We start from the raw sequence: 21,682 nt of genomic DNA on the forward strand, positions 1-21,682 counted from the left end.
ACCTAGGTTCTTTGCTGCTCCTGAGCTTACCTAGATAAACCTTTCAGCAAAGGATAACAAGAGAAGGAAGCTTATTAAATAATAAAAGTAATTTGGAAATCATGAATGTCTAATTATGACTTTACTGTCCCTTTTAAGGAGCTATATTTAATTTCTTTTAAAGTAAACATTTTAATTGATTTATTTGGGTATTCTTTAATCATGTTTTGCAAAAAATTTGAGTTAATTTTAACAAGCTGTAAAACATAATGTAGAAATGATTTTTCTTGAATTTAGGCTGTTTTTGAGCAATGCTTGTTTCAGCATGTCTTAAAGTGCGATATGTAGAGAAGGAGAGAGCAATATGTTAATGTGAATACTGCACATACACACACTCAATAAAGACTGAGCCCAAAATATATTAATATATGTGCTCATTATTCTAAATGTGTTTTGCAGATTACAATAGAGCTGATTGGCTTGAAATTGTCATAGGTTGTTTTTGGTGACGTTTCATTCACTGTTGTGTGTGTATATAAGGGATGTGTTGTGGGGGCTAAATGACCTTAATAAAGGCCCCGGTAAGGGCTGAAATATTGGTGATGTACTCGTCTTTGGAATAAAGAGCACATTAATATATTTTGGCCTGAGTCTTCATTGATTAACCTAACCTATAAAGGGATTTCTGTGGTTAAACATAGTACTGGAAGCAAAAAGTACCAATGTATACATCTATAGCAATGTAAATGGCACACATGAATACCTCTGGCGAAAAGCAAGTGGTAATACATCTCACTATATATATATATATATATCTGTCAGTGTTCAGGGCTGTGGAGTTAACAGTGGCTTAGGACCCATTCCAGTCTGTGAGTGCGGTCCATTCCTGTGTTTTGTATTTACATAGGGGAGATTAAAAAAGCCTGTGTCACCCTGGGATGTTCCTAGTTGGTTTGTTTGAAAGTATGCATTTTGTGGGTGCTGGTTTAGGCTCCCAGGAATGGGGAGACCTTGACGCGGTCCTGGGCTTGATCCTTTGGCGCCAAATGTATCTGACTTCCCCCAGTTTTGCTTTTAAACATTACTGAGTACCTGCTGGCGAGTGCCAGGTTTTCTGTGTGTTGTGTTTATAATGTTTGTAATACTTCCCTGTGAGCCTGTCACACAGGCTGTTAGAGGGTTAACTGCCTGGGTTTCTGGGAACTGTGCAGCTGTCTGTCAGTGTTCAGGGCTGTGGAGTTAACAGTGGCTAAGGTGTGTACCCAGTCCAGTCTGTGACTGCTGTCCACTCCTGTGTTTTATTTATATATATATATATATATGTGTATTGTATTGGTTTGTCTTGTCTATGATTGCACTAGCACCCTGGCAGCTGTTGGACTGAGTGAGAGTGCACATCTTGGCTAAATATATATATATATATATATATATATATATATATATATATATATATATATATATATATATATATATATATATATATATATATATATTCAAGAACGAAAGACAGGTCCAGCGAGCTCCGTTGAAAAAAGTGGTAATTTATTGAAAATTGATAAGATACATTAAAAGAGTGGGGGCAAAAAAATATATAGAGTTAAAATTATGCCATTGTTCATCAGCATCCAGTCGGTCTTACACATTTTGGCTGGTTGTTGGCCTTAGTCATAGACCATACACAATATCCAGTTTTGGTGTATGAAATGGTGTACGAAATCTGACACATCGATATCCTTGTCTATATTGTTAAGATGTTCCCTGATACGTGAGCGTGCTTCACGTGAGGAGCACCCCACATATTGCTTATTACACTGTGTACACTCAACTAAATAAATTACATATTTGGTACGACAATTGGTGCAGCTGGATGAGCATACTAGGAGCCACAATATTACCAATGGTACGACCCTTTCGGGAGATACAATTTATACCATCTGAGCCTAGATTCCTTAAACTATCTTTCCCTGTTAGTACTGGGAGATGTTTATTTATAATGCTGCAGATTTCTCCAAATTGGGGACTATAATTGGTAATAAGCTTTGGTTTAGTATTGTCAAACTTTGAATTCGATTGTTCTCTTGTGTGCTGCAAAATCTTTGTCCGATCCAGTCTACTGACCTCTAAGAAGGCTCTATTTATCACCTTATTGGAATACCCTTTTTCTTGAATCTGTTTTTTCAGCACATCTGATTCTTTCAAAAAATTTGCCTCAGATGAACAATTCCTCTTTAGCCTTATAAATTGTCCTTTAGCCACCCCAAATCCTGTATGCTTGGGGTGACAGGACCTTGCATGCAGAATTGTATTTGATGTGATCGGTTTTCTATATAGTGTAGTAGTAACAATTTGGTTAATAGGATCACCCATCAAGTACAAGTCTAAATAGGGAATTGTTAATTTTTCAAAACTGGATGTAAACTGTAGATTAATAGTGTTATTTAAATAAGCAACAAAATCTTCCATTTCCTGTTTGGTTCATAACCATACAAACAAAAGATCATCTATGTATCTTTTATATGATCGTATCAAATGTCTGTATGGGTTAGTTTCTCCAAAGACGTGGGTCCTTTCCCACCAGCCCATGAAGATTTATATAAAAATTTCAAGCCCTAACCTACTAGCCAGGCCAAAGTGTTACTCGCCACTTCTAATGCCACCTACTACCTGCACTACACCCAACCCCGCATTGCGTATGTTTAGCCATTGTGAAACATCTTATTGTGCAGTAATTTTTATTAATTTTAAACTATAACAAATTAAAGTCCTTTTTATTACAATTATTAATTTGCTGGCCGTTTGGCACAGTGTATAAATAGCATTTATCTCCCTCCTACATGATGCAATGTTGTGTAAACTAGGGCAGGTTCATTCTAAGACAGCAGGGAGATGAAAAAAATGGTTTAGTGTCCTATTTGCCTTTTTTAATTTTGCATGGGTAGTAACAAGGACAAATAACCATTGGTGACCTTTATCTTGATAAAGGGGACAGTCACTTGAAATAGCCACCTATACAGATCTTGTCAATATTGCAGCATTTGCTATAGACAAGCTATGTAATCAAGAGGTAATGGCAGTGGGGGTAGAGGAAAGAAGAACCCAGCCCATTTGAAAAAGTGTCCATGCAGTTATTTGGAAAATAAAAAACTTATCAGCTACTTGCCATTATCCATTTAAGGTAGTTATCTGTTAAAAATGATCTGTTCTTTTGGGTACAGAGCATTTTGTATTGCCCCAAAATATTCTTTACAACCTGACTAGGATATCTAAAAGGAAAAATCTTTGAAAAGCCCACACAATCGCTTAAGATATGTTTGGGGCTCACATTGTTATGTATACAACTCCAAAACTTTCCCATCTAAATTCAGAGATGCTACTTAATTGGTACTGAAAGCTATCCCCTCATTTTGTTTTGCCCCCATCCAGACCAGGGCCCTACTTACCTCACATAAGTCACACTCTTGCTAATTACACAACATGCACTCACTGTCTTTCACTACTCACCATAGTTCATTGGAAATTTGAGCCCCTTGTATATATGTATGTGTATGTTTGTGTGTATATATATATATATATATATATATATATATATATATATATATATATATATATATATATATATATATATATATATATATATATATATATATATATATATAATATAATATATATATATACACACACACACACATACTGTATATGGTGTACCTACTTTTTGTGCTTCCCTATGTACCCCACACCAATGATTTTAGCTCATATTTCCCTTGTATATGTCTCAAAGCCAATGGCCAGGGACACATGGAGTGGCCATGCACACAATTAGATAATTAGGGATTGATTTGTAATAAAACAATTTGCAGTGCATAGGAGTGGGAATGTATAACTTGCTTCCTCACAAAATCCTGATGTCCTAAGCACGTGCTTTTATTGGCCTACACAAAAATAATTTGTACTTGTGTTATCAAACAGTTGGGGTCCCCTGTGTACAAATTAGGCACTGGTGCATACAATGCACAAAGAGAGAGGTCTATAACGTAGTAAAAATGTAGTCCCTTTTAAGTCATTGTTGAGTATGTGTTTTCTTTATGGACCTCTTGACTGAACTGATCAAGAGCTGTTCATCTGTAACATCATATTCGTTACTTTTAGGTCATCTTCTGCAAGTCATAAGGCTTAATCGGAAATCAGCAGCTGCAAAGAAGAGCGACTGTGTTGTGTGGGGTATTGCTGTGCTGTCAAGTGGAGAAATTGTCAGTGTGGATTCATCTGGGAAACTACAATTCTGGGATCTAGAAAAGGGGACACTCATCCGAACACTCTCTGTCACAAACGGTGACCTTCTTTCCCTTGCTGTATCCCAGGTAATATATACTGAGCACATCTATGAAGTGTTATTATAAATTTCTACACAAGTGTGTACTCACTTTGCTTTCATTTCCCATAGACAGAGGACAGCATGGTAGTGGGCACTGCTAATGGCCTCATCTACCAGTTTCAGCTTTTGTCAGATCGTGAGGGTGAGAAGCAGAAGAACTGGGTGCTCACTAAACCATTCCGGCATCACACTCATGACGTTAGATCTGTGGCCCACAGTAGCACTGCACTTATATCTGGCGGTAGGTACAACACTTCCTTCATACCTCTGGTCCAGTTCTGCCATCCCAAAGTGTTAAACATTCTCTTTCCTTCCCAGGTGTTGATGGCCATGTGGTAGCACGCCCATTAATGGAAAAAGTCCAGACAAAATCTTATGAAGCTGCTCTGCGTAAAATCACATATCCACACGTAAGTTTCAACTTCCTCACGTTGTTTGTAACTTATATACAGAAATATATAAACATGCATCTGCTGTACTGAAATGTCAGGATATCTTTTTAACAAGTATATATGTTACTGTAACAGTGATGGCATTTTCAAATTATGTACAAATAAAATATAGTTAAAGGAATAGTCTAGTCAAAATTAAACTTCCATGATTCAGATAAAGCATGCAATTTTAATCAACTTTCTAATTTACTCCTTTTACAAATTGGTATCTTTATTTGAATGCAAACTAAGGAGCCGGCCTTTTTTGGTATACAGTATATATTTATATACACTAAATTAAAGGGACATGATTCCCAAATGTTGAAGCACTTAAAGTGTTGCAGCATAGCTGTAAAAACCTGAATATCTCTACTTAAAAAAGGAAGATATTTTACCTCAAAATTTCCTCAGTAGCCACAACCCTTTGTAAAGGGGCTTTAAGAAGACAATCAATATGCTATTCCTTGGATATGCAAGGGAACGTGACTCTGGCATGTTTAGGCACTGTCATGTTATTTCTCTCCTAAGTTTAAGGAAGTTTACTCTGAAATATTGCGAGATTTCACTGATATCACATGAGATCACAGTAAAGCAAAGTGTGAACTCACCACTGATAAACCTGATTGGCTGTTTTTAACATGCTGCTGACAGTAGCTGGTAGGATAACTGTTCACAGAGCACTTACTCTGTGTGCTAAACACATTTTGAATAATAATATCTTACTTTTTACATAGAAATGTTTATGCAATATTTTCTTGTCAGCTTTTTACAGTTATGCTGCATTACTTTCAAGTGATTTAGTATATGGCTATTATGTTCCTTTAAAGGGACATACTACTATAAAGTAATATACTGTATAATTCTTATGAAATAGCATTTAAGCTTGCTGAAAGGTTTTTGCATCAAAAAAGTGAAGTGAAAACTGTTTAAATTAGAATTGTATTTAGAAGTAACAGTTGTATATGTTTTGTTAGTTCTTATTGACTGACAGGTACTTTCTCCTAGTGCGCATTGGCTATAAGAATAATGAGGTATAGGTAAAACATTAGCAGAAAGTAATAAACTGATACTTTTATATACATTTCAGTTTAAAGCACCATTAAATACTGTGGAATTGCATAATCAATAAGTACATAATAAAAGGACAGTTTAATAGCAGTAGATTTTTTCCTGACAAAATTCAAAATGTATTTCAATTTGCTTCCCCATGTATCATGTGACAGCCATTAGCCAATCACAGACTCATTCATATACATAAACACTTTGAGCTCTTGCACATGCTCTGTAGCTCCTGGTGCCTCAGAAAGTGTGCATATAAAATGATTGTGCACAATTTGATAATGGATGTAAATTGAAGACTTTAAAACTGCATGCTGAACCTGAATCATGAAAGTTTAATTTAAAGTGAATGTCAACTTTCATGAATCAGTGCCCTGTTTTTAAAAAAACTATTAAAAACAGGGGCACTTTCATTCATGAAAGTTTACATTGCAGAGGATTTTACAAATACCTTTTTCTCCTGAAACACCGGATCGCCCCGTCTGCTTCTTCCTGCTGTACTAAAACAGCAATGACGAAACTGACTTCTTCCAATCACGGCGTCGTCTCACCAGATGATTGGAGAGAGGCGATTTCATCATTGCTGGCGAAGTACAGAGGAGCTGCAGGAGTGGGATCGGCGATCCGGTGTTTCAGGAGACGAAGGTAAGTATTTGTAAAATCTGCTGCAATGTAAACTTTCATGAATGAAAGTGCCCTGTTTTTAATAGTTTTTTTAAAAACAGGGCACTGATTCATGAAAGTTGACATTCACTTTAAACAGTTTTTAGTTCACATTTTTGTCAATGAAACAAAAGCTTTCAGCTTGTTTAAAGGGACATGAAACACAATATTTTTCTTTTATAAACTAGGCAGAGCATGCAATTTTAAAACGTGGAGAACTATATGGCAGCGGTTTTGCAAGAATGCTATCCATTTCATGCTATGTAGTTCTCACACCTACCTAGGTATCTCCTTAACAAAATGAGAAACTTTTTTTTAAAAATTGTATGCTCTGTCGGAATCACAAAAGAAAAATTTGGGATTTCATATCCATTTAAATGCAGCTATTTAAAGGGACACTGAACCCAATTTTTTTATTTTATGATTCAGATAGAGCATGACATTTTAAGCAACTTTCTAATTTACTCCTATTAAAGATAGCAAGAGAACGAAGAAAAATTGATAATAGGAGTAATTGAGAAAGTTGCTTAAAATTGCATGCTCTATCTGAATCACGAAAGAAAAAATTTGGGTTCAGTGTCCCTTTAATGTAGCGGACAGAATTTGTTAAAATACAGTGTATCTTTAAGTTAGTGGGAAAACTGCACACTAAGTTTAGTTTTATGAAGCAGGCATGGGAAAGGGTGGCAGTTAGGGATGGGCAAATGTGTTTATATCCGAATTCGAATGTTAGAACGAATGTTATTGTAGAAATTCGATTTACATAATAGAATGTTGATAAGAACGAATATTCTTAAAAATTCGATTTTCGAATGTTATTTACAGTTTTCGAATGTCACATTCGAATGTCACATTTGAATTTGAATGTCACATTCCAATTCGAATGTTACATTCGAATATCACATTCAAATTCGAATATTACATTTATAAAACACAATTGTAGACTAGAAACACTATTTTGAATGTCACATTCGAATCGAATATCACATTCGAATTCGAATATTACATTTATAAAACACAGTATTAGACTAGAAATACTATTTCAAATTCGAATGTCACATTCGAATTCGAATGTCACATTCGAATTCGAATGTCACATTCAAATTCGAATATCACATTTCAAAATTGAATGAATACATAGCTAAACATTCTATTATTCGAACGAATATTTCTCTTGTTAAGTGTATCCAGTCCACGGATCATCCATTACTTGTGGGATATTCTCCTTCCCAACAGGAAGTTGCAAGAGGATCACCCACAGCAGAGCTGCTATATAGCTCCTCCCCTCACTGCCATATCCAGTCATTCTCTTGCAACTCTCAACAAAGATGGACGTAGTAAGAGGAGTGTGGTGTATTATAGTTAGTTTTTAACTTCAATCAAAAGTTTGTTATTTTTAAATGGTACCGGAGTGTACTGTTTTCTCACAGGCAGCATTAGAAGAAGAATCTGCCTGTGATTTCTATGATCTTAGCAGAAGTAACTAAGATCCATTGCCGTTCTCACATATTCTGAGGAGTGAGGTAACTTCAGAGGGGGAATGCCGTGCAGGTTTTCCTGCAAAAAGGTATGTGCAGTTAACATATTTCTAGGGATGGAATTTGCTAGAAAAATGCTGCTGATTCCGGATTAATGTAAGTTGAGCCTAAATGCAGTGATTTAATAGCGACTGGTATCAGGCTTATTAACAGAGATACATACTCTTATAAAAGTGTAATATAAAACGTTTGCTGGCATGTTAATCGTTTTTATATATGTTTGGTGACAAAACTTATTGGGGCCTAGTTTTTCTCCACATGGCTGGCTTGATTTTTGCCTAGAAACAGTTTCCTGAGGCTTTCCACTGTTGTAAAATGAGTGGGAGAGGCCTATTTTGGCGCTTTTCTGCGCAGCTGAAATTACAGACAGAGACACTCAGCTTCCTTCTGCATGATACAGGACATCTCTGAAGGGCTCAAAAGGCTTCAAAAGTCGTGTTTGAGGAGGGTAACAACCACAGTAGACCTGTGGCAGTTGTTGTGACTGTGATAAAAACGTTTTTGTCATTTATTATTCCGTTTTTGGTATTAAGGGGTTAATCATCCATTTGCAAGTGGGTGCAATGCTCTGCTAACTTGTTACATACAATGTAAAAATTTCGTTAGTGTAACTGCCTTTTTTCACTGTTATTTCAAATTTTGTCAAAATTTGTTTCTCTTAAAGGCACAGTAATGTTTTTTATATTGCTTGTTAACTTGGTTTAAAGTGTTTTCCAAGCTTGCTAGTCTCATTGCTAGTCTGTACAAACATGTCTGACACAGAGGAAACTACTTGTTCATTATGTTTAAAAGCCATGGTGGAGCCCCATAGGAGAATGTGTACTAAATGTATTGATTTCACCTTAAACAGTAAAGATCAGTCTTTATCTATAAAAGAAATGTCACCAGAGGGGTCTGTCGAGGGGGAAGTTATGCCGACTAACTCTCCCCACGTGTTGGACCCTTCGCCTCCCGCTCAAGGGACGCACGCTAATATGGCGCCAAGTACATCAGGGACGCCCATAGCGATTACTTTGCAGGACATGGCTGCAATTATGAATAATACCCTGTCACAGGTATTAGCCAGATTGCCTGAATTGAGAGGCAAGCGAGATAGCTCTGGGGTTAGACGACATACAGAGCGCGTAGATGCTGTAAGAGCCATGTCTGATACTGCGTCACAATATGCAGAACCTGAGGACGGAGAGCTTCAGTCTGTGGGTGACGTCTCTGAATCGGGGAGACCTGATTCAGAGATTTCTAATTTTAAATTTAAGCTTGAGAACCTCCGTGTATTGCTTGGGGAGGTATTAGCTGCTCTGAATGACTGTGACACAATTGCAGTGCCAGAGAAATTGTGTAGGCTGGATAAATACTATGCAGTACCGGTGAGTACTGATGTTTTTCCAATACCTAAAAGGCTTACAGAAATTATTAGCAAGGAGTGGGATAGACCCGGTGTGCCCTTTTCCCCTCCTCCTATATTTAGAAAAATGTTTCCAATAGATGCCACTACACGGGACTTATGGCAGACAGTCCCTAAGGTGGAGGGAGCAGTTTCTACTTTAGCAAAGCGTACCACTATCCCGGTTGAGGACAATTGTGCTTTTTCAGATCCAATGGATAAAAAATTAGAGGGTTACCTTAAGAAAATGTTTATTCAACAAGGTTTTATTTTACAGCCCCTTGCATGCATTGCGCCTGTCACTGCTGCGGCGGCGTTCTGTTTTGAGGCCCTGGAAGAGGCCATCCATACAGCTCCATTGACTGAAATTATTGACAAGCTTAGAACACTTAAGCTAGCTAACTCATTTGTTTCTGATGCCATTGTTCATTTGACTAAACTAACGGCTAAGAATTCCGGATTCGCCATCCAGGCGCGTAGGGCGCTATGGCTTAAATCCTGGTCAGCTGATGTGACTTCAAAGTCTAAATTACTCAACATTCCTTTCAAGGGGCAGACCTTATTCGGGCCTGGTTTGAAAGAAATTATTGCTGACATTACTGGAGGTAAGGGTCATACCCTTCCTCAGGACAGGGCCAAATCAAGGGTCAAACAGTCTAATTTTCGTGCCTTTCGAAATTTCAAGGCAGGTGCAGCATCAACTCCCTCTGCTTCAAAACAAGAGGGAACTTTTATGTTTATTCAACAAGGTTTTATTTTACAGCCCCTTGCATGCATTGCGCCTGTCACTGCTGCGGCGGCGTTCTGTTTTGAGGCCCTGGAAGAGGCCATCCATACAGCTCCATTGACTGAAATTATTGACAAGCTTAGAACACTTAAGCTAGCTAACTCATTTGTTTCTGATGCCATTGTTCATTTGACTAAACTAACGGCTAAGAATTCCGGATTCGCCATCCAGGCGCGTAGGGCGCTATGGCTTAAATCCTGGTCAGCTGATGTGACTTCAAAGTCTAAATTACTCAACATTCCTTTCAAGGGGCAGACCTTATTCGGGCCTGGTTTGAAAGAAATTATTGCTGACATTACTGGAGGTAAGGGTCATACCCTTCCTCAGGACAGGGCCAAATCAAGGGTCAAACAGTCTAATTTTCGTGCCTTTCGAAATTTCAAGGCAGGTGCAGCATCAACTCCCTCTGCTTCAAAACAAGAGGGAACTTTTGCTCATTCCAAGCAGGCCTGGAAACCTAACCAGTCCTGGAACAAGGGCAAGCAGGCCAGAAAGCCTGCTGCTGCCTCCAAGACAGCATGAAGGAGCGGCCCCCTATCCGACAACGGATCTAGTAGGGGGCAGACTCTCTCTCTTCGCCCAGGCGTGGGCAAGAGATGTTCAGGATCCCTGGGCGTTGGAGATCATATCTCAGGGATATCTTCTGGACTTCAAAGCTTCTCCTCCACAAGGGAGATTTCACCTTTCAAGATTATCTGCAAACCAGATAAAGAAAGAGGCATTCCTAAGCTGCGTGCAAGACCTCCTTGTAATGGGAGTGATCCATCCAGTTCCGCGGACGGAACAAGGACAGGGGTTTTATTCAAATCTGTTTGTGGTTCCCAAAAAAAGAGGGAACCTTCAGACCAATTTTGGATCTAAAGATCCTAAACAAATTCCTCAGAGTTCCATCATTCAAGATGGAAACTATTCAAACCATTTTACCCATGATCCAAGAGGGTCAGTACATGACCACAGTGGACTTAAAGGATGCCTACCTTCACATTCCGATTCACAAGAATCATCACCGGTTCCTGAGGTTTGCCTTTCTAGCGGTGGCTCCTTACCTAGACGACATCCTGATACAGGCGTCAAGCTTTCAAATTGCTAAGTCTCATACAGAGATAGTTCTGGCATTTCTGAGGTCGCATGGGTGGAAAGTGAACGAAGAAAAGAGTTCTCTATCTCCTCTCACAAGGGTTTCCTTCCTAGGGACTCTAATAGATTCTATAGAAATGAAAATTTACCTGACGGAGTCCAGGTTATCAAAACTTCTAAATGCTTGCCGTGTTCTTCACTCCATTCCGCGCCCCACGGTGGCTCAGTGCATGGAAGTAATCGGCTTAATGGTAGCGGCGATGGACATAGTGCCATTTGCGCGCCTGCATCTCAGACCGCTGCAATTATGCATGCTCAGTCAGTGGAATGGGGATTACACAGATTTGTCCCCTCTACTAAATCTGGATCAAGAAACCAGAGATTCTCTTCTCTGGTGGTTATCTCGGGTCCATCTGTCCAAAGGTATGACCTTTCGCAGACCAGATTGGACCATTGTAACAACAGATGCCAGCCTTCTAGGTTGGGGTGCAGTCTGGAACTTCCTGAAGGCTCAGGGTTCATGGACTCAGGAGGAGAAACTCCTCCCAATAAATATTCTGGAGTTAAGAGCAATATTCAATGCTCTTCTAGCTTGGCCTCAGTTAGCAACACTGAGGTTCATCAGATTTCAGTCGGACAACATCACGACTGTGGCTTACATCAACCATCAAGGGGGAACCAGGAGTTCCCTAGCGATGTCAGAAGTCTCCAAGATAATTTGCTGGGCAGAGACTTACTCTTGCCACCTGTCAGCGATCCATATCCCAGGTGTAGAGAACTGGGAGGCGGATTTTCTAAGTCGTCAGACTTTTCATCCGGGGGAGTGGGAACTCCATCCGGAGGTGTTTGCTCAATTGGTTCTCCGTTGGGGCAAACCAGAACTGGATCTCATGGCGTCTCGCCAGAACGCCAAGCTTCCTTGTTACGGATCCAGGTCCAGGGACCCAGAAGCGGCACTGATAGATGCTCTAGCAGCGACTTGGTTCTTCAACCTGGCTTATGTGTTTCCACCGTTTCCTCTGCTCCCTCGTCTGATTGCCAAAATCAAACAGGAGAGAGCATTGGTGATATTGATAGCGCCTGCGTGGCCACACAGGACCTGGTATGCAGACCTAGTGGACATGTCATCCTTTCCACCATGGACTCTGCCTCTGAGACAAGACCTTCTAATACAAGGTCCTTTTCAATCATCCGAATCTACTTTCTCTGAGACTGACTGCATGGAGATTGAACGCTTGATCCTATCAAAGCGTGGCTTCTCCGAGTCGGTAATTGATACCTTAATACAGGCACGAAAGCCTGTCACCAGGAAAATTTACCACAAGATATGGCGTAAATATCTTCATTGGTGTGAATCCAAGAATTACTCATGGAGTAGGGTTAGGATTCCTAGGATATTGTCCTTCCTCCAAGAGGGTTTGGACAAAGGATTATCAGCTAGTTTTTTAAAGGGACAGATCTCTGCTCTGTCTATTCTTTTACACAAGCGTCTGGCAGAAGTTCCAGACGTTCAGGCATTTTGTCAGGCTTTAGTTAGAATTAAGCCTGTGTTTAAACCAGTTGCTCCTCCATGGAGCTTAAACTTGGTTCTTAAAGTTCTTCAAGGAGTTCCGTTTGAACCCCTTCATTCTATTGATATCAAACTTCTATCATGGAAAGTTCTTTTTCTGATGGCTATTTCCTCGGCTCGAAGAGTCTCGGAGTTATCTGCCTTACATTGTGATTCTCCTTATCTGATCTTCCATTCAGATAAGGTAGTCCTGCGTACAAAACCTGGGTTTTTACCTAAGGTGGTTTCTAACAAGAATATCAATCAGGAGATTGTTGTTCCATCATTATTTCCTAATCCTTCTTCTACTACTAAAGATTTTCGTCAAACATCTAACCTGTTTGTTGTTTACTCTGGACAGAGGAGAGGTCAAAAGGCCTCGGCAACCTCTCTGTCTTTTTGGCTTCGGAGTATAATCCGTTTAGCCTATGAGACTGCTGGACAGCAGCCCCCTGAAAGGATTACAGCTCATTCTACTAGAGCTGTGGCTTCCACCTGGGCCTTTAAAAATGAGGCTTCTGTTGAACAGATTTGCAAGGCCGCGACTTGGTCTTCGCTTCATACCTTTTCCAAATTTTACAAATTTGATACTTTTGCTTCTTCGGAGGCTGTTTTTGGGAGAAAGGTTCTACAGGCAGTGGTTCCTTCCATTTAAGTTCCTGCCTTGTCCCTCCCATCATCCGTGTACTTTAGCTTTGGTATTGGTATCCCACAAGTAATGGATGATCCGTGGACTGGATACACTTAACAAGAGAAAACAAATTTATCAGGTAAGCATAAATTATATTTCTCCAACATAGGTGTGTCCGGTCCACGGCGTCATCCTTACTTGTGGGATATTCTCTTCCCCAACAGGAAATGGCAAAGAGCCCAGCAAAGCTGGTCACATGATCCCTCCTAGGCTCCGCCTACCCCAGTCATTCTCTTTGCCGTTGTACAGGCAACATCTCCACGGAGATGGCTTAGAGTTTTTTAGTGTTTAACTGTAGTTTTTATTATTCAATCAAGAGTTTGTTATTTTGAAATAGTGCTGGTATGTACTATTTACTCAGAAACAGAAAAGAGATGAAGATTTCTGTTTGTATGAGGAAAATGATTTTAGCAACCGTCACTAAAATCCATGGCTGTTCCACACAGGACTGTTGAGAGCAATTAACTTCAGTTGGGGGAACAGTGAGCAGTCTCTTGCTGCTTGAGGTATGACACATTCTAACAAGACGATGTAATGCTGGAAGCTGTCATTTTCCCTATGGGATCCGGTAAGCCATGTTTATTAAGATCGTAAATAAGGGCTTCACAAGGGCTTATTAAGACTGTAGACTTGTTCTGGGCTAAATCGATTCATTATTAACACATATTTAGCCTTGAGGAATCATTTATTCTGGGTATTTTGATATAATAATATCGGCAGGCACTGTTTTAGACACCTTATTCTTTAGGGGCTTTCCCAAATCATAGGCAGAGCCTCATTTTCGCGCCGGTGTTGCGCACTTGTTTTTGAGAGGCATGGCATGCAGTCGCATGTGAGAGGAGCTCTGATACTTAGAAAAGACTTTCTGAAGGCGTCATTTGGTATCGTATTCCCCTTGGGGCTTGGTTGGGTCTCAGCAAAGCAGATACCAGGGACTGTAAAGGGGTTAAAGTTCAAAACGGCTCCGGTTCCGTTATTTTAAGGGTTAAAGCTTCCAAATTTGGTGTGCAATACTTTTAAGGCTTTAAGACACTGTGGTGAAAATTTGGTGAATTTTGAACAATTCCTTCATGTTTTTTCGCAATTGCAGTAATAAAGTGTGTTCAGTTTAAAATTTAAAGTGACAGTAACGGTTTTATTTTAAAACGTTTTTTGTACTTTGTTATCAAGTTTATGCCTGTTTAACATGTCTGAACTACCAGATAGACTGTGTTCTGAATGTGGGGAAGCCAGAATTCCTATTCATTTAAATAAATGTGATTTATGTGACAATGACAATGATGCCCAAGATGATTCCTCAAGTGAGGGGAGTAAGCATGGTACTGCATCATTCCCTCCTTCGTCTACACGAGTCTTGCCCACTCAGGAGGCCCCTAGTACATCTAGCGCGCCAATACTCCTTACTATGCAACAATTAACGGCTGTAATGGATAATTCTGTCAAAAACATTTTAGCCAAAATGAACACTTATCAGCGTAAGCGCGACTGCTCTGTTTTAGATACTGAAGAGCATGACGACGCTGATAATAATGGTTCTGAAGGGCCCCTAACCCAGTCTGATGGGGCCAGGGAGGTTTTGTCTGAGGGAGAAATTACTGATTCAGGGAACATTTCTCAACAAGCTGAACCTGATGTGATTACGTTTAAATTTAAGTTGGAACATCTCCGCATTCTGCTTAAGGAGGTATTATCCACTCTGGATGATTGTGACAAGTTGGTCATCCCAGAGAAACTATGTAAAATGGACAAGTTCCTAGAGGTCCCGGGGCTCCCAGAAGCTTTTCCTATACCCAAGCGGGTGGCGGACATTGTTAATAAAGAATGGGAAAGGCCCGGTATTCCTTTCGTCCCTCCCCCCATATTTAAAATTTTTTTCCTATGGTCGACCCCAGAAAGGACTTATGGCAGACAGTCCCCAAGGTCGAGGGAGCGGTTTCCACTTTAAACAAACGCACCACTATACCCATAGAGGATAGTTGTGCTTTCAAAGATCCTATGGATAAAAAATTAGAAGGTTTACTTAAAAAGATGTTTGTTCAGCAGGGTTACCTTCTACAACCAATTTCATGCATTGTCCCTGTAGCTACAGCCGCATGTTTCTGGTTCGATGAGCTGATAAGGGCGGTCGATAGTGATTCTCCTCCTTATGAGGAGATTATGGACAGAATCAATGCTCTCAAATTGGCTAATTCTTTCACCCTAGACGCCACTTTGCAATTGGCTAGGTTAGCGGCTAAGAATTCTGGGTTTGCTATTGTGGCGCGCAGAGCGCTTTGGTTGAAATCTTGGTCAGCTGATGCGTCTTCCAAGAACAAGCTACTTAACATTCCTTTCAAGGGGAAAACGCTGTTTGGCCCTGACTTGAAAGAGATTATCTCTGATATCACTGGGGGTAAGGGCCACGCCCTTCCTCAGGATCGGCTTTTCAAGGCAAAAAATAAACCTAATTTTCGTCCCTTTCGTAGAAACGGACCAGCCCAAAGTGCTACGTCCTCTAAGCAAGAGGGTAATACTTCTCAAGCCAAGCCAGCTTGGAGACCAATGCAAGGCTGGAACAAGGGAAAGCAGGCCAAGAAACCTGCCACTGCTACCAAGACAGCATGAAATGTTGGCCCCCGATCCGGGACCGGATCTGGTGGGGGGCAGACTCTCTCTCTTCGCTCAGGCTTGGGCAAGAGATGTTCTGGATCCTTGGGCGCTAGAAATAGTCTCCCAAGGTTATCTTCTGGAATTCAAGGGGCTTCCCCCAAGGGGGAGGTTCCACAGGTCTCAGTTGTCTTCAGACCATATAAAAAGACAGGCATTCTTACATTGTGTAGAAGACCTGTTAAAAATGGGAGTGATTCATCCTGTTCCATTAAGAGAACAAGGGATGGGGTTCTACTCCAATCTGTTCATAGTTCCCAAAAAAGAGGGAACGTTCAGACCAATCTTAGATCTCAAGATCTTAAACAAGTTTCTCAAGGTTCCATCGTTCAAGATGGAAACCATTCGAACTATTCTTCCTTCCATCCAGGAAGGTCAATTCATGACCACAGTGGATTTAAAGGATGCGTATCTACATATTCCTATCCACAAGGAACATCATCGGTTCCTAAGGTTCGCATTCCTGGACAAGCATTACCAGTTCGTGGCGCTTCCTTTCGGATTAGCCACTGCTCCAAGGATTTTCACAAAGGTACTAGGGTCCCTTCTAGCTGTGCTAAGACCAAGGGGCATTGCTGTAGTACCTTACTTGGACGACATTCTGATTCAAGCGTCGTCCCTTTCTCAAGCAAAGGCTCACACGGACATTGTCCTGGCCTTTCTCAGATCTCACGGATGGAAAGTGAACGTGGAAAAGAGTTCTCTATCTCCGTCAACAAGGGTTCCCTTCTTGGGAACAATAATAGACTCCTTAGAAATGAGGATTTTTCTGACAGAGGCCAGAAAAACAAAACTTCTAGACTCTTGTCGGATACTTCATTCCGTTCCTCTTCCTTCCATAGCGCAGTGCATGGAAGTGATCGGTTTGATGGTAGCGGCAATGGACATAGTTCCTTTTGCGCGCATTCATCTAAGACCATTACAACTGTGCATGCTCAGTCAGTGGAATGGGGACTATACAGACTTGTCTCCGAAGATACAAGTAAATCAGAGGACCAGAGACTCACTCCGTTGGTGGCTGTCCCTGGACAACCTGTCACAAGGGATGACATTCCGCAGACCAGAGTGGGTCATTGTCACGACCGACGCCAGTCTGATGGGCTGGGGCGCGGTCTGGGGATCCCTGAAAGCTCAGGGTCTTTGGTCTCGGGAAGAATCTCTTCTACCGATAAATATTCTGGAACTGAGAGCGATATTCAATGCTCTCAAGGCTTGGCCTCAGCTAGCGAGGGCCAAGTTCATACGGTTTCAATCAGACAACATGACAACTGTTGCGTACATCAACCATCAGGGGGGAACAAGGAGTTCCCTAGCGATGGAAGAAGTGACCAAAATCATTCTATGGGCGGAGTCTCACTCCTGCCACCTGTCTGCTATCCACATCCCAGGAGTGGAAAATTGGGAAGCGGATTTTCTGAGTCGTCAGACATTGCATCCAGGGGAGTGGGAACTCCATCCGGAAATCTTTGCCCAAGTCACTCAGCTGTGGGGCATTCCAGACATGGATCTGATGGCCTCTCGTCAGAACTTCAAAGTTCCTTGCTACGGGTCCAGATCCAGGGATCCCAAGGCGGCTCTAGTGGATGCACTAGTAGCACCTTGGACCTTCAAACTAGCTTATGTGTTCCCGCCGTTTCCTCTCATCCCCAGGCTGGTAGCCAGGATCACTCAGGAGAGGGCGTCGGTGATCTTGATAGCTCCTGCGTGGCCACGCAGGACTTGGTATGCAGATCTGGTGAATATGTCATCGGCTCCACCTTGGAAGCTACCTTTGAGACGAGACCTTCTTGTTCAGGGTCCGTTCGAACATCCGAATCTGGTTTCACTCCAGCTGACTGCTTGGAGATTGAACGCTTGATCTTATCGAAGCGAGGGTTCTCGGATTCTGTTATCGATACTCTTGTTCAGGCCAGAAAGCCTGTAACCAGAAAGATTTACCACAAAATTTGGAAAAAATATATCTGTTGGTGTGAATCTAAAGGATTCCCTTGGGACAAGGTTAAGATTCCTAAGATTCTATCCTTCCTTCAAGAAGGATTGGAAAAAGGATTATCTGCAAGTTCCCTGAAGGGACAGATTTCTGCCTTGTCTGTGTTACTTCACAAAAAGCTGGCAGCTGTGCCAGATGTTCAAGCCTTTGTTCAGGCTCTGGTTAGAATTAAGCCTGTTTACAAACCTTTGACTCCTCCTTGGAGTCTCAACTTAGTTCTTTCAGTTCTTCAGGGGGTTCCGTTTGAACCCTTACATTCCGTTGATATTAAGTTATTATCTTGGAAAGTTTTGTTTTTAGTTGCAATTTCTTCTGCTAGAAGAGTTTCAGAATTATCTGCTCTGCAGTGTTCTCCTCCTTATCTGGTGTTCCATGCAGATAAGGTGGTTTTACGTACTATACCTGGTTTTCTTCCAAAAGTTGTTTCTAACAAAAACATTAACCAGGAGATTATCGTACCTTCTCTGTGTCCGAAACCAGTTTCAAAGAAGGAACGTTTGTTGCACAATTTGGATGTTGTTCGCGCTCTAAAATTCTATTTAGATGCTACAAAGGATTTTAGACAAACATCTTCCTTGTTTGTTGTTTATTCCGGTAAAAGGAGAGGTCAAAAAGCAACTTCTACCTCTCTCTCTTTTTGGATTAAAAGCATCATCAGATTGGCTTACGAGACTGCCGGACGGCAGCCTCCCGAAAGAATCACAGCTCATTCCACTAGGGCTGTGGCTTCCACATGGGCCTTCAAGAACGAGGCTTCTGTTGATCAGATATGTAGGGCAGCGACTTGGTCTTCACTGCACACTTTTTTACCAAATTTTACAAGTTTGATACTTTTGCTTCTTCTGAGGCTATTTTTGGGAGAAAGGTTTTGCAAGCCGTGGTGCCTTCCATTTAGGTGACCTGATTTGCTCCCTCCCTTCATCCGTGTCCTAAAGCTTTGGTATTGGTTCCCACAAGTAAGGATGACGCCGTGGACCGGACACACCTATGTTGGAGAAAACAGAATTTATGTTTACCTGATAAATTACTTTCTCCAACGGTGTGTCCGGTCCACGGCCCGCCCTGGTTTTTTTAATCAGGTCTGATAATTTATTTTCTTTAACTACAGTCACCACGGTACCATATGGTTTCTCCTATGCAAATATTCCTCCTTAACGTCGGTCGAATGACTGGGGTAGGCGGAGCCTAGGAGGGATCATGTGACCAGCTTTGCTGGGCTCTTTGCCATTTCCTGTTGGGGAAGAGAATATCCCACAAGTAAGGATGACGCCGTGGACCGGACACACCGTTGGAGAAAGTAATTTATCAGGTAAACATAAATTCTGTTTTCTCTTGTAGTGTATCCAGTCCACGGCCCGCCCTGTCCTTTTAAGGCAGGTCTAAATTTTAATTGAACTACAGTCACCACTGCACCCTATGGTTTCTCCTTTCTCGGCTTGTTTCGGTCGAATGACTGGATATGGCAGTGAGGGGAGGAGCTATATAGCAGCTCTGCTGTGGGTGATCCTCTTGCAACTTCCTGTTGGGAAGGAGAATATCCCACAAGTAATGGATGATCCGTGGACTGGATACACTACAAGAGAAATAAATTTATCAGGTAAGCATAAATTATGTTTTTCGAATTTTATTGAAAAATTCGAAAACGAAAATTCGAAAATAGAATGTTATATAAACATTCAAAATTCGATTCAAACTAACGAATGTATTAAAATTCGTTTTAAATTTCGAATTTTTAGAAACATTCGCCCAACCCTAGTGGCAGTAGTCCTCCTCCTTCTTTAAAATAGTATGCATGAGATCCAGCCAAATCCAAGTTAAATGTACCTTTTATTTTCTAAAACATAGGGCACAAGATACACAGTACTGAGACAATACAGCTAAAAACATTGTGGCAAGATTACAAGTGGTGCTCGATTTAGTGCCTTTGCTCATGCACAAACACCGGCAGAAGTAAACTTTTACCGTACATGGGTTAGCGGCGAAAGCCGACCACGTTAACTTATTCTCCCCATAGACTTCAGTCGAGAGCGCTAACCCGATACACATTAGATCAACTGCACTAACCCGAAGGTAGTTATGAATATTTTACATTTCAATGTTATTCACATAGAAGAAAATGTTTTATTTACTTTAATATAGATATAAGATAGATATATTTATATATATATATATATATATATATATATAGCGGGTAAAGTAAGAAATTGGGTAATTCTAGCATTACCTGGGTAAACCTGACATTACCCAAGCAGCTGTGGGTAAAGCCCAATGTAACATGATAAATCTTCTCAGAGTGAATCGAGTCACTGCATCAAACCTATATATGATGCACTGTAATTCACACATCTTCACTATCTTTTTTTGCCTCTGCTTGTGGGGGTTCAAGGGGGGCGAAGCCCCTTTTGTAAACCTCATTCCCCGAGGTTCACTTAGCGTGGATGCCAGAGAATCGGCGGGGCGCCTTCCTTGAACCCCACCAGGCAGAGGCAAAAAAAATAGTGTAGATGGGGGAATTACATTACATCGGGCTTTACCCACAGCCGCTTGGGTAAAGGATTACCCGGATTTCTTACTTTAACCGTAACATACGTATATGTGTGTGTGTGTGTGTGTGTGTGTGTTTAAGTGTGCATATATGTATGCCTATACATATATAAAAATACATACATGTGTGTATATATATATATATATATATATATATATATATATATATATATATATATATAAAAACATAATAGCCCTTTCTATCCAAATACCTTGTCATACACTTATACCTTTTTATCCCTTATAACTTTTTTTCAATAGTTATATGAATATTTTTTATTAGATATTGTATATATGATTGTAACTGTTAATTTTAATGTATTTAAGATGTTTTAAATGCAACCTTTTTTTAGCCCTAACCGTTTAGGCAAGGTCTTCAGTTGCGCTTACCTGAAGAGCACAAATTTAGTTTGTACTTGTCCAGTCATGTTTACTTTCAACTTGTAATACACGCACAAGTTAACATGGGTACAATATTTTAATATTGCATGCTCTAATATTAGCGCACCACTTGTAAATACATCCTGTATTTGGTGTAAAGTGTTGGACCCTGTGTAATTTTTCTTTCATGAATCAGATAAATCATGCTATTTTAAATAACTTTCTAATTTACTTCTATTATTTTTTTCTTCATTCTCTTGGTATCCTTAGTTCAAAAACAGGAAGGTAAGCTCAGAAGTGTGCACATGTCTGCAGCAATTGTGCACATTACCTATCTAGATATCTCTTTAACAAAGAATACCATGAGAACAGAGGAGATTTATTAATAAAATAAAACTTTTTTTTTTTTTAAATTGTATGCTGTGTCTGAATCACAAAATAAATAATGTGGGTTTCATATCCTTTTAACTTGGATGTTTTACAAATAAATTTGAGAAACAACATTTTTAAGGGGGACACGTGTTATTTTAGCTTCATTTTGTAAACTGACTGAAACAATGTTGTAAAGGCTCAAGGGCAGGGCATTCCTCT

At 40.4% G+C, this 21,682-nt stretch overlaps 1 protein-coding gene across 1 annotated transcript in view; it reads left to right on the forward strand.

Moving 5' to 3' along the window:
• UTP4 (UTP4 small subunit processome component) overlaps positions 1-21,682 on the forward strand; it is a 77,322-nt gene that overhangs the window by 28,305 nt on the left and 27,335 nt on the right. The window contains exons 6-8 of the mRNA XM_053699414.1: positions 4,126-4,337; positions 4,421-4,592; positions 4,670-4,761. Coding sequence (XP_053555389.1) covers positions 4,126-4,337; positions 4,421-4,592; positions 4,670-4,761 — 476 coding nt within the window. The remainder of the gene's footprint in view (positions 1-4,125; positions 4,338-4,420; positions 4,593-4,669; positions 4,762-21,682) is intronic.

This window comes from Bombina bombina, chromosome 1, assembly GCF_027579735.1.
Source record: "Bombina bombina isolate aBomBom1 chromosome 1, aBomBom1.pri, whole genome shotgun sequence".
NCBI lineage: Eukaryota > Metazoa > Chordata > Amphibia > Anura > Bombinatoridae > Bombina > Bombina bombina.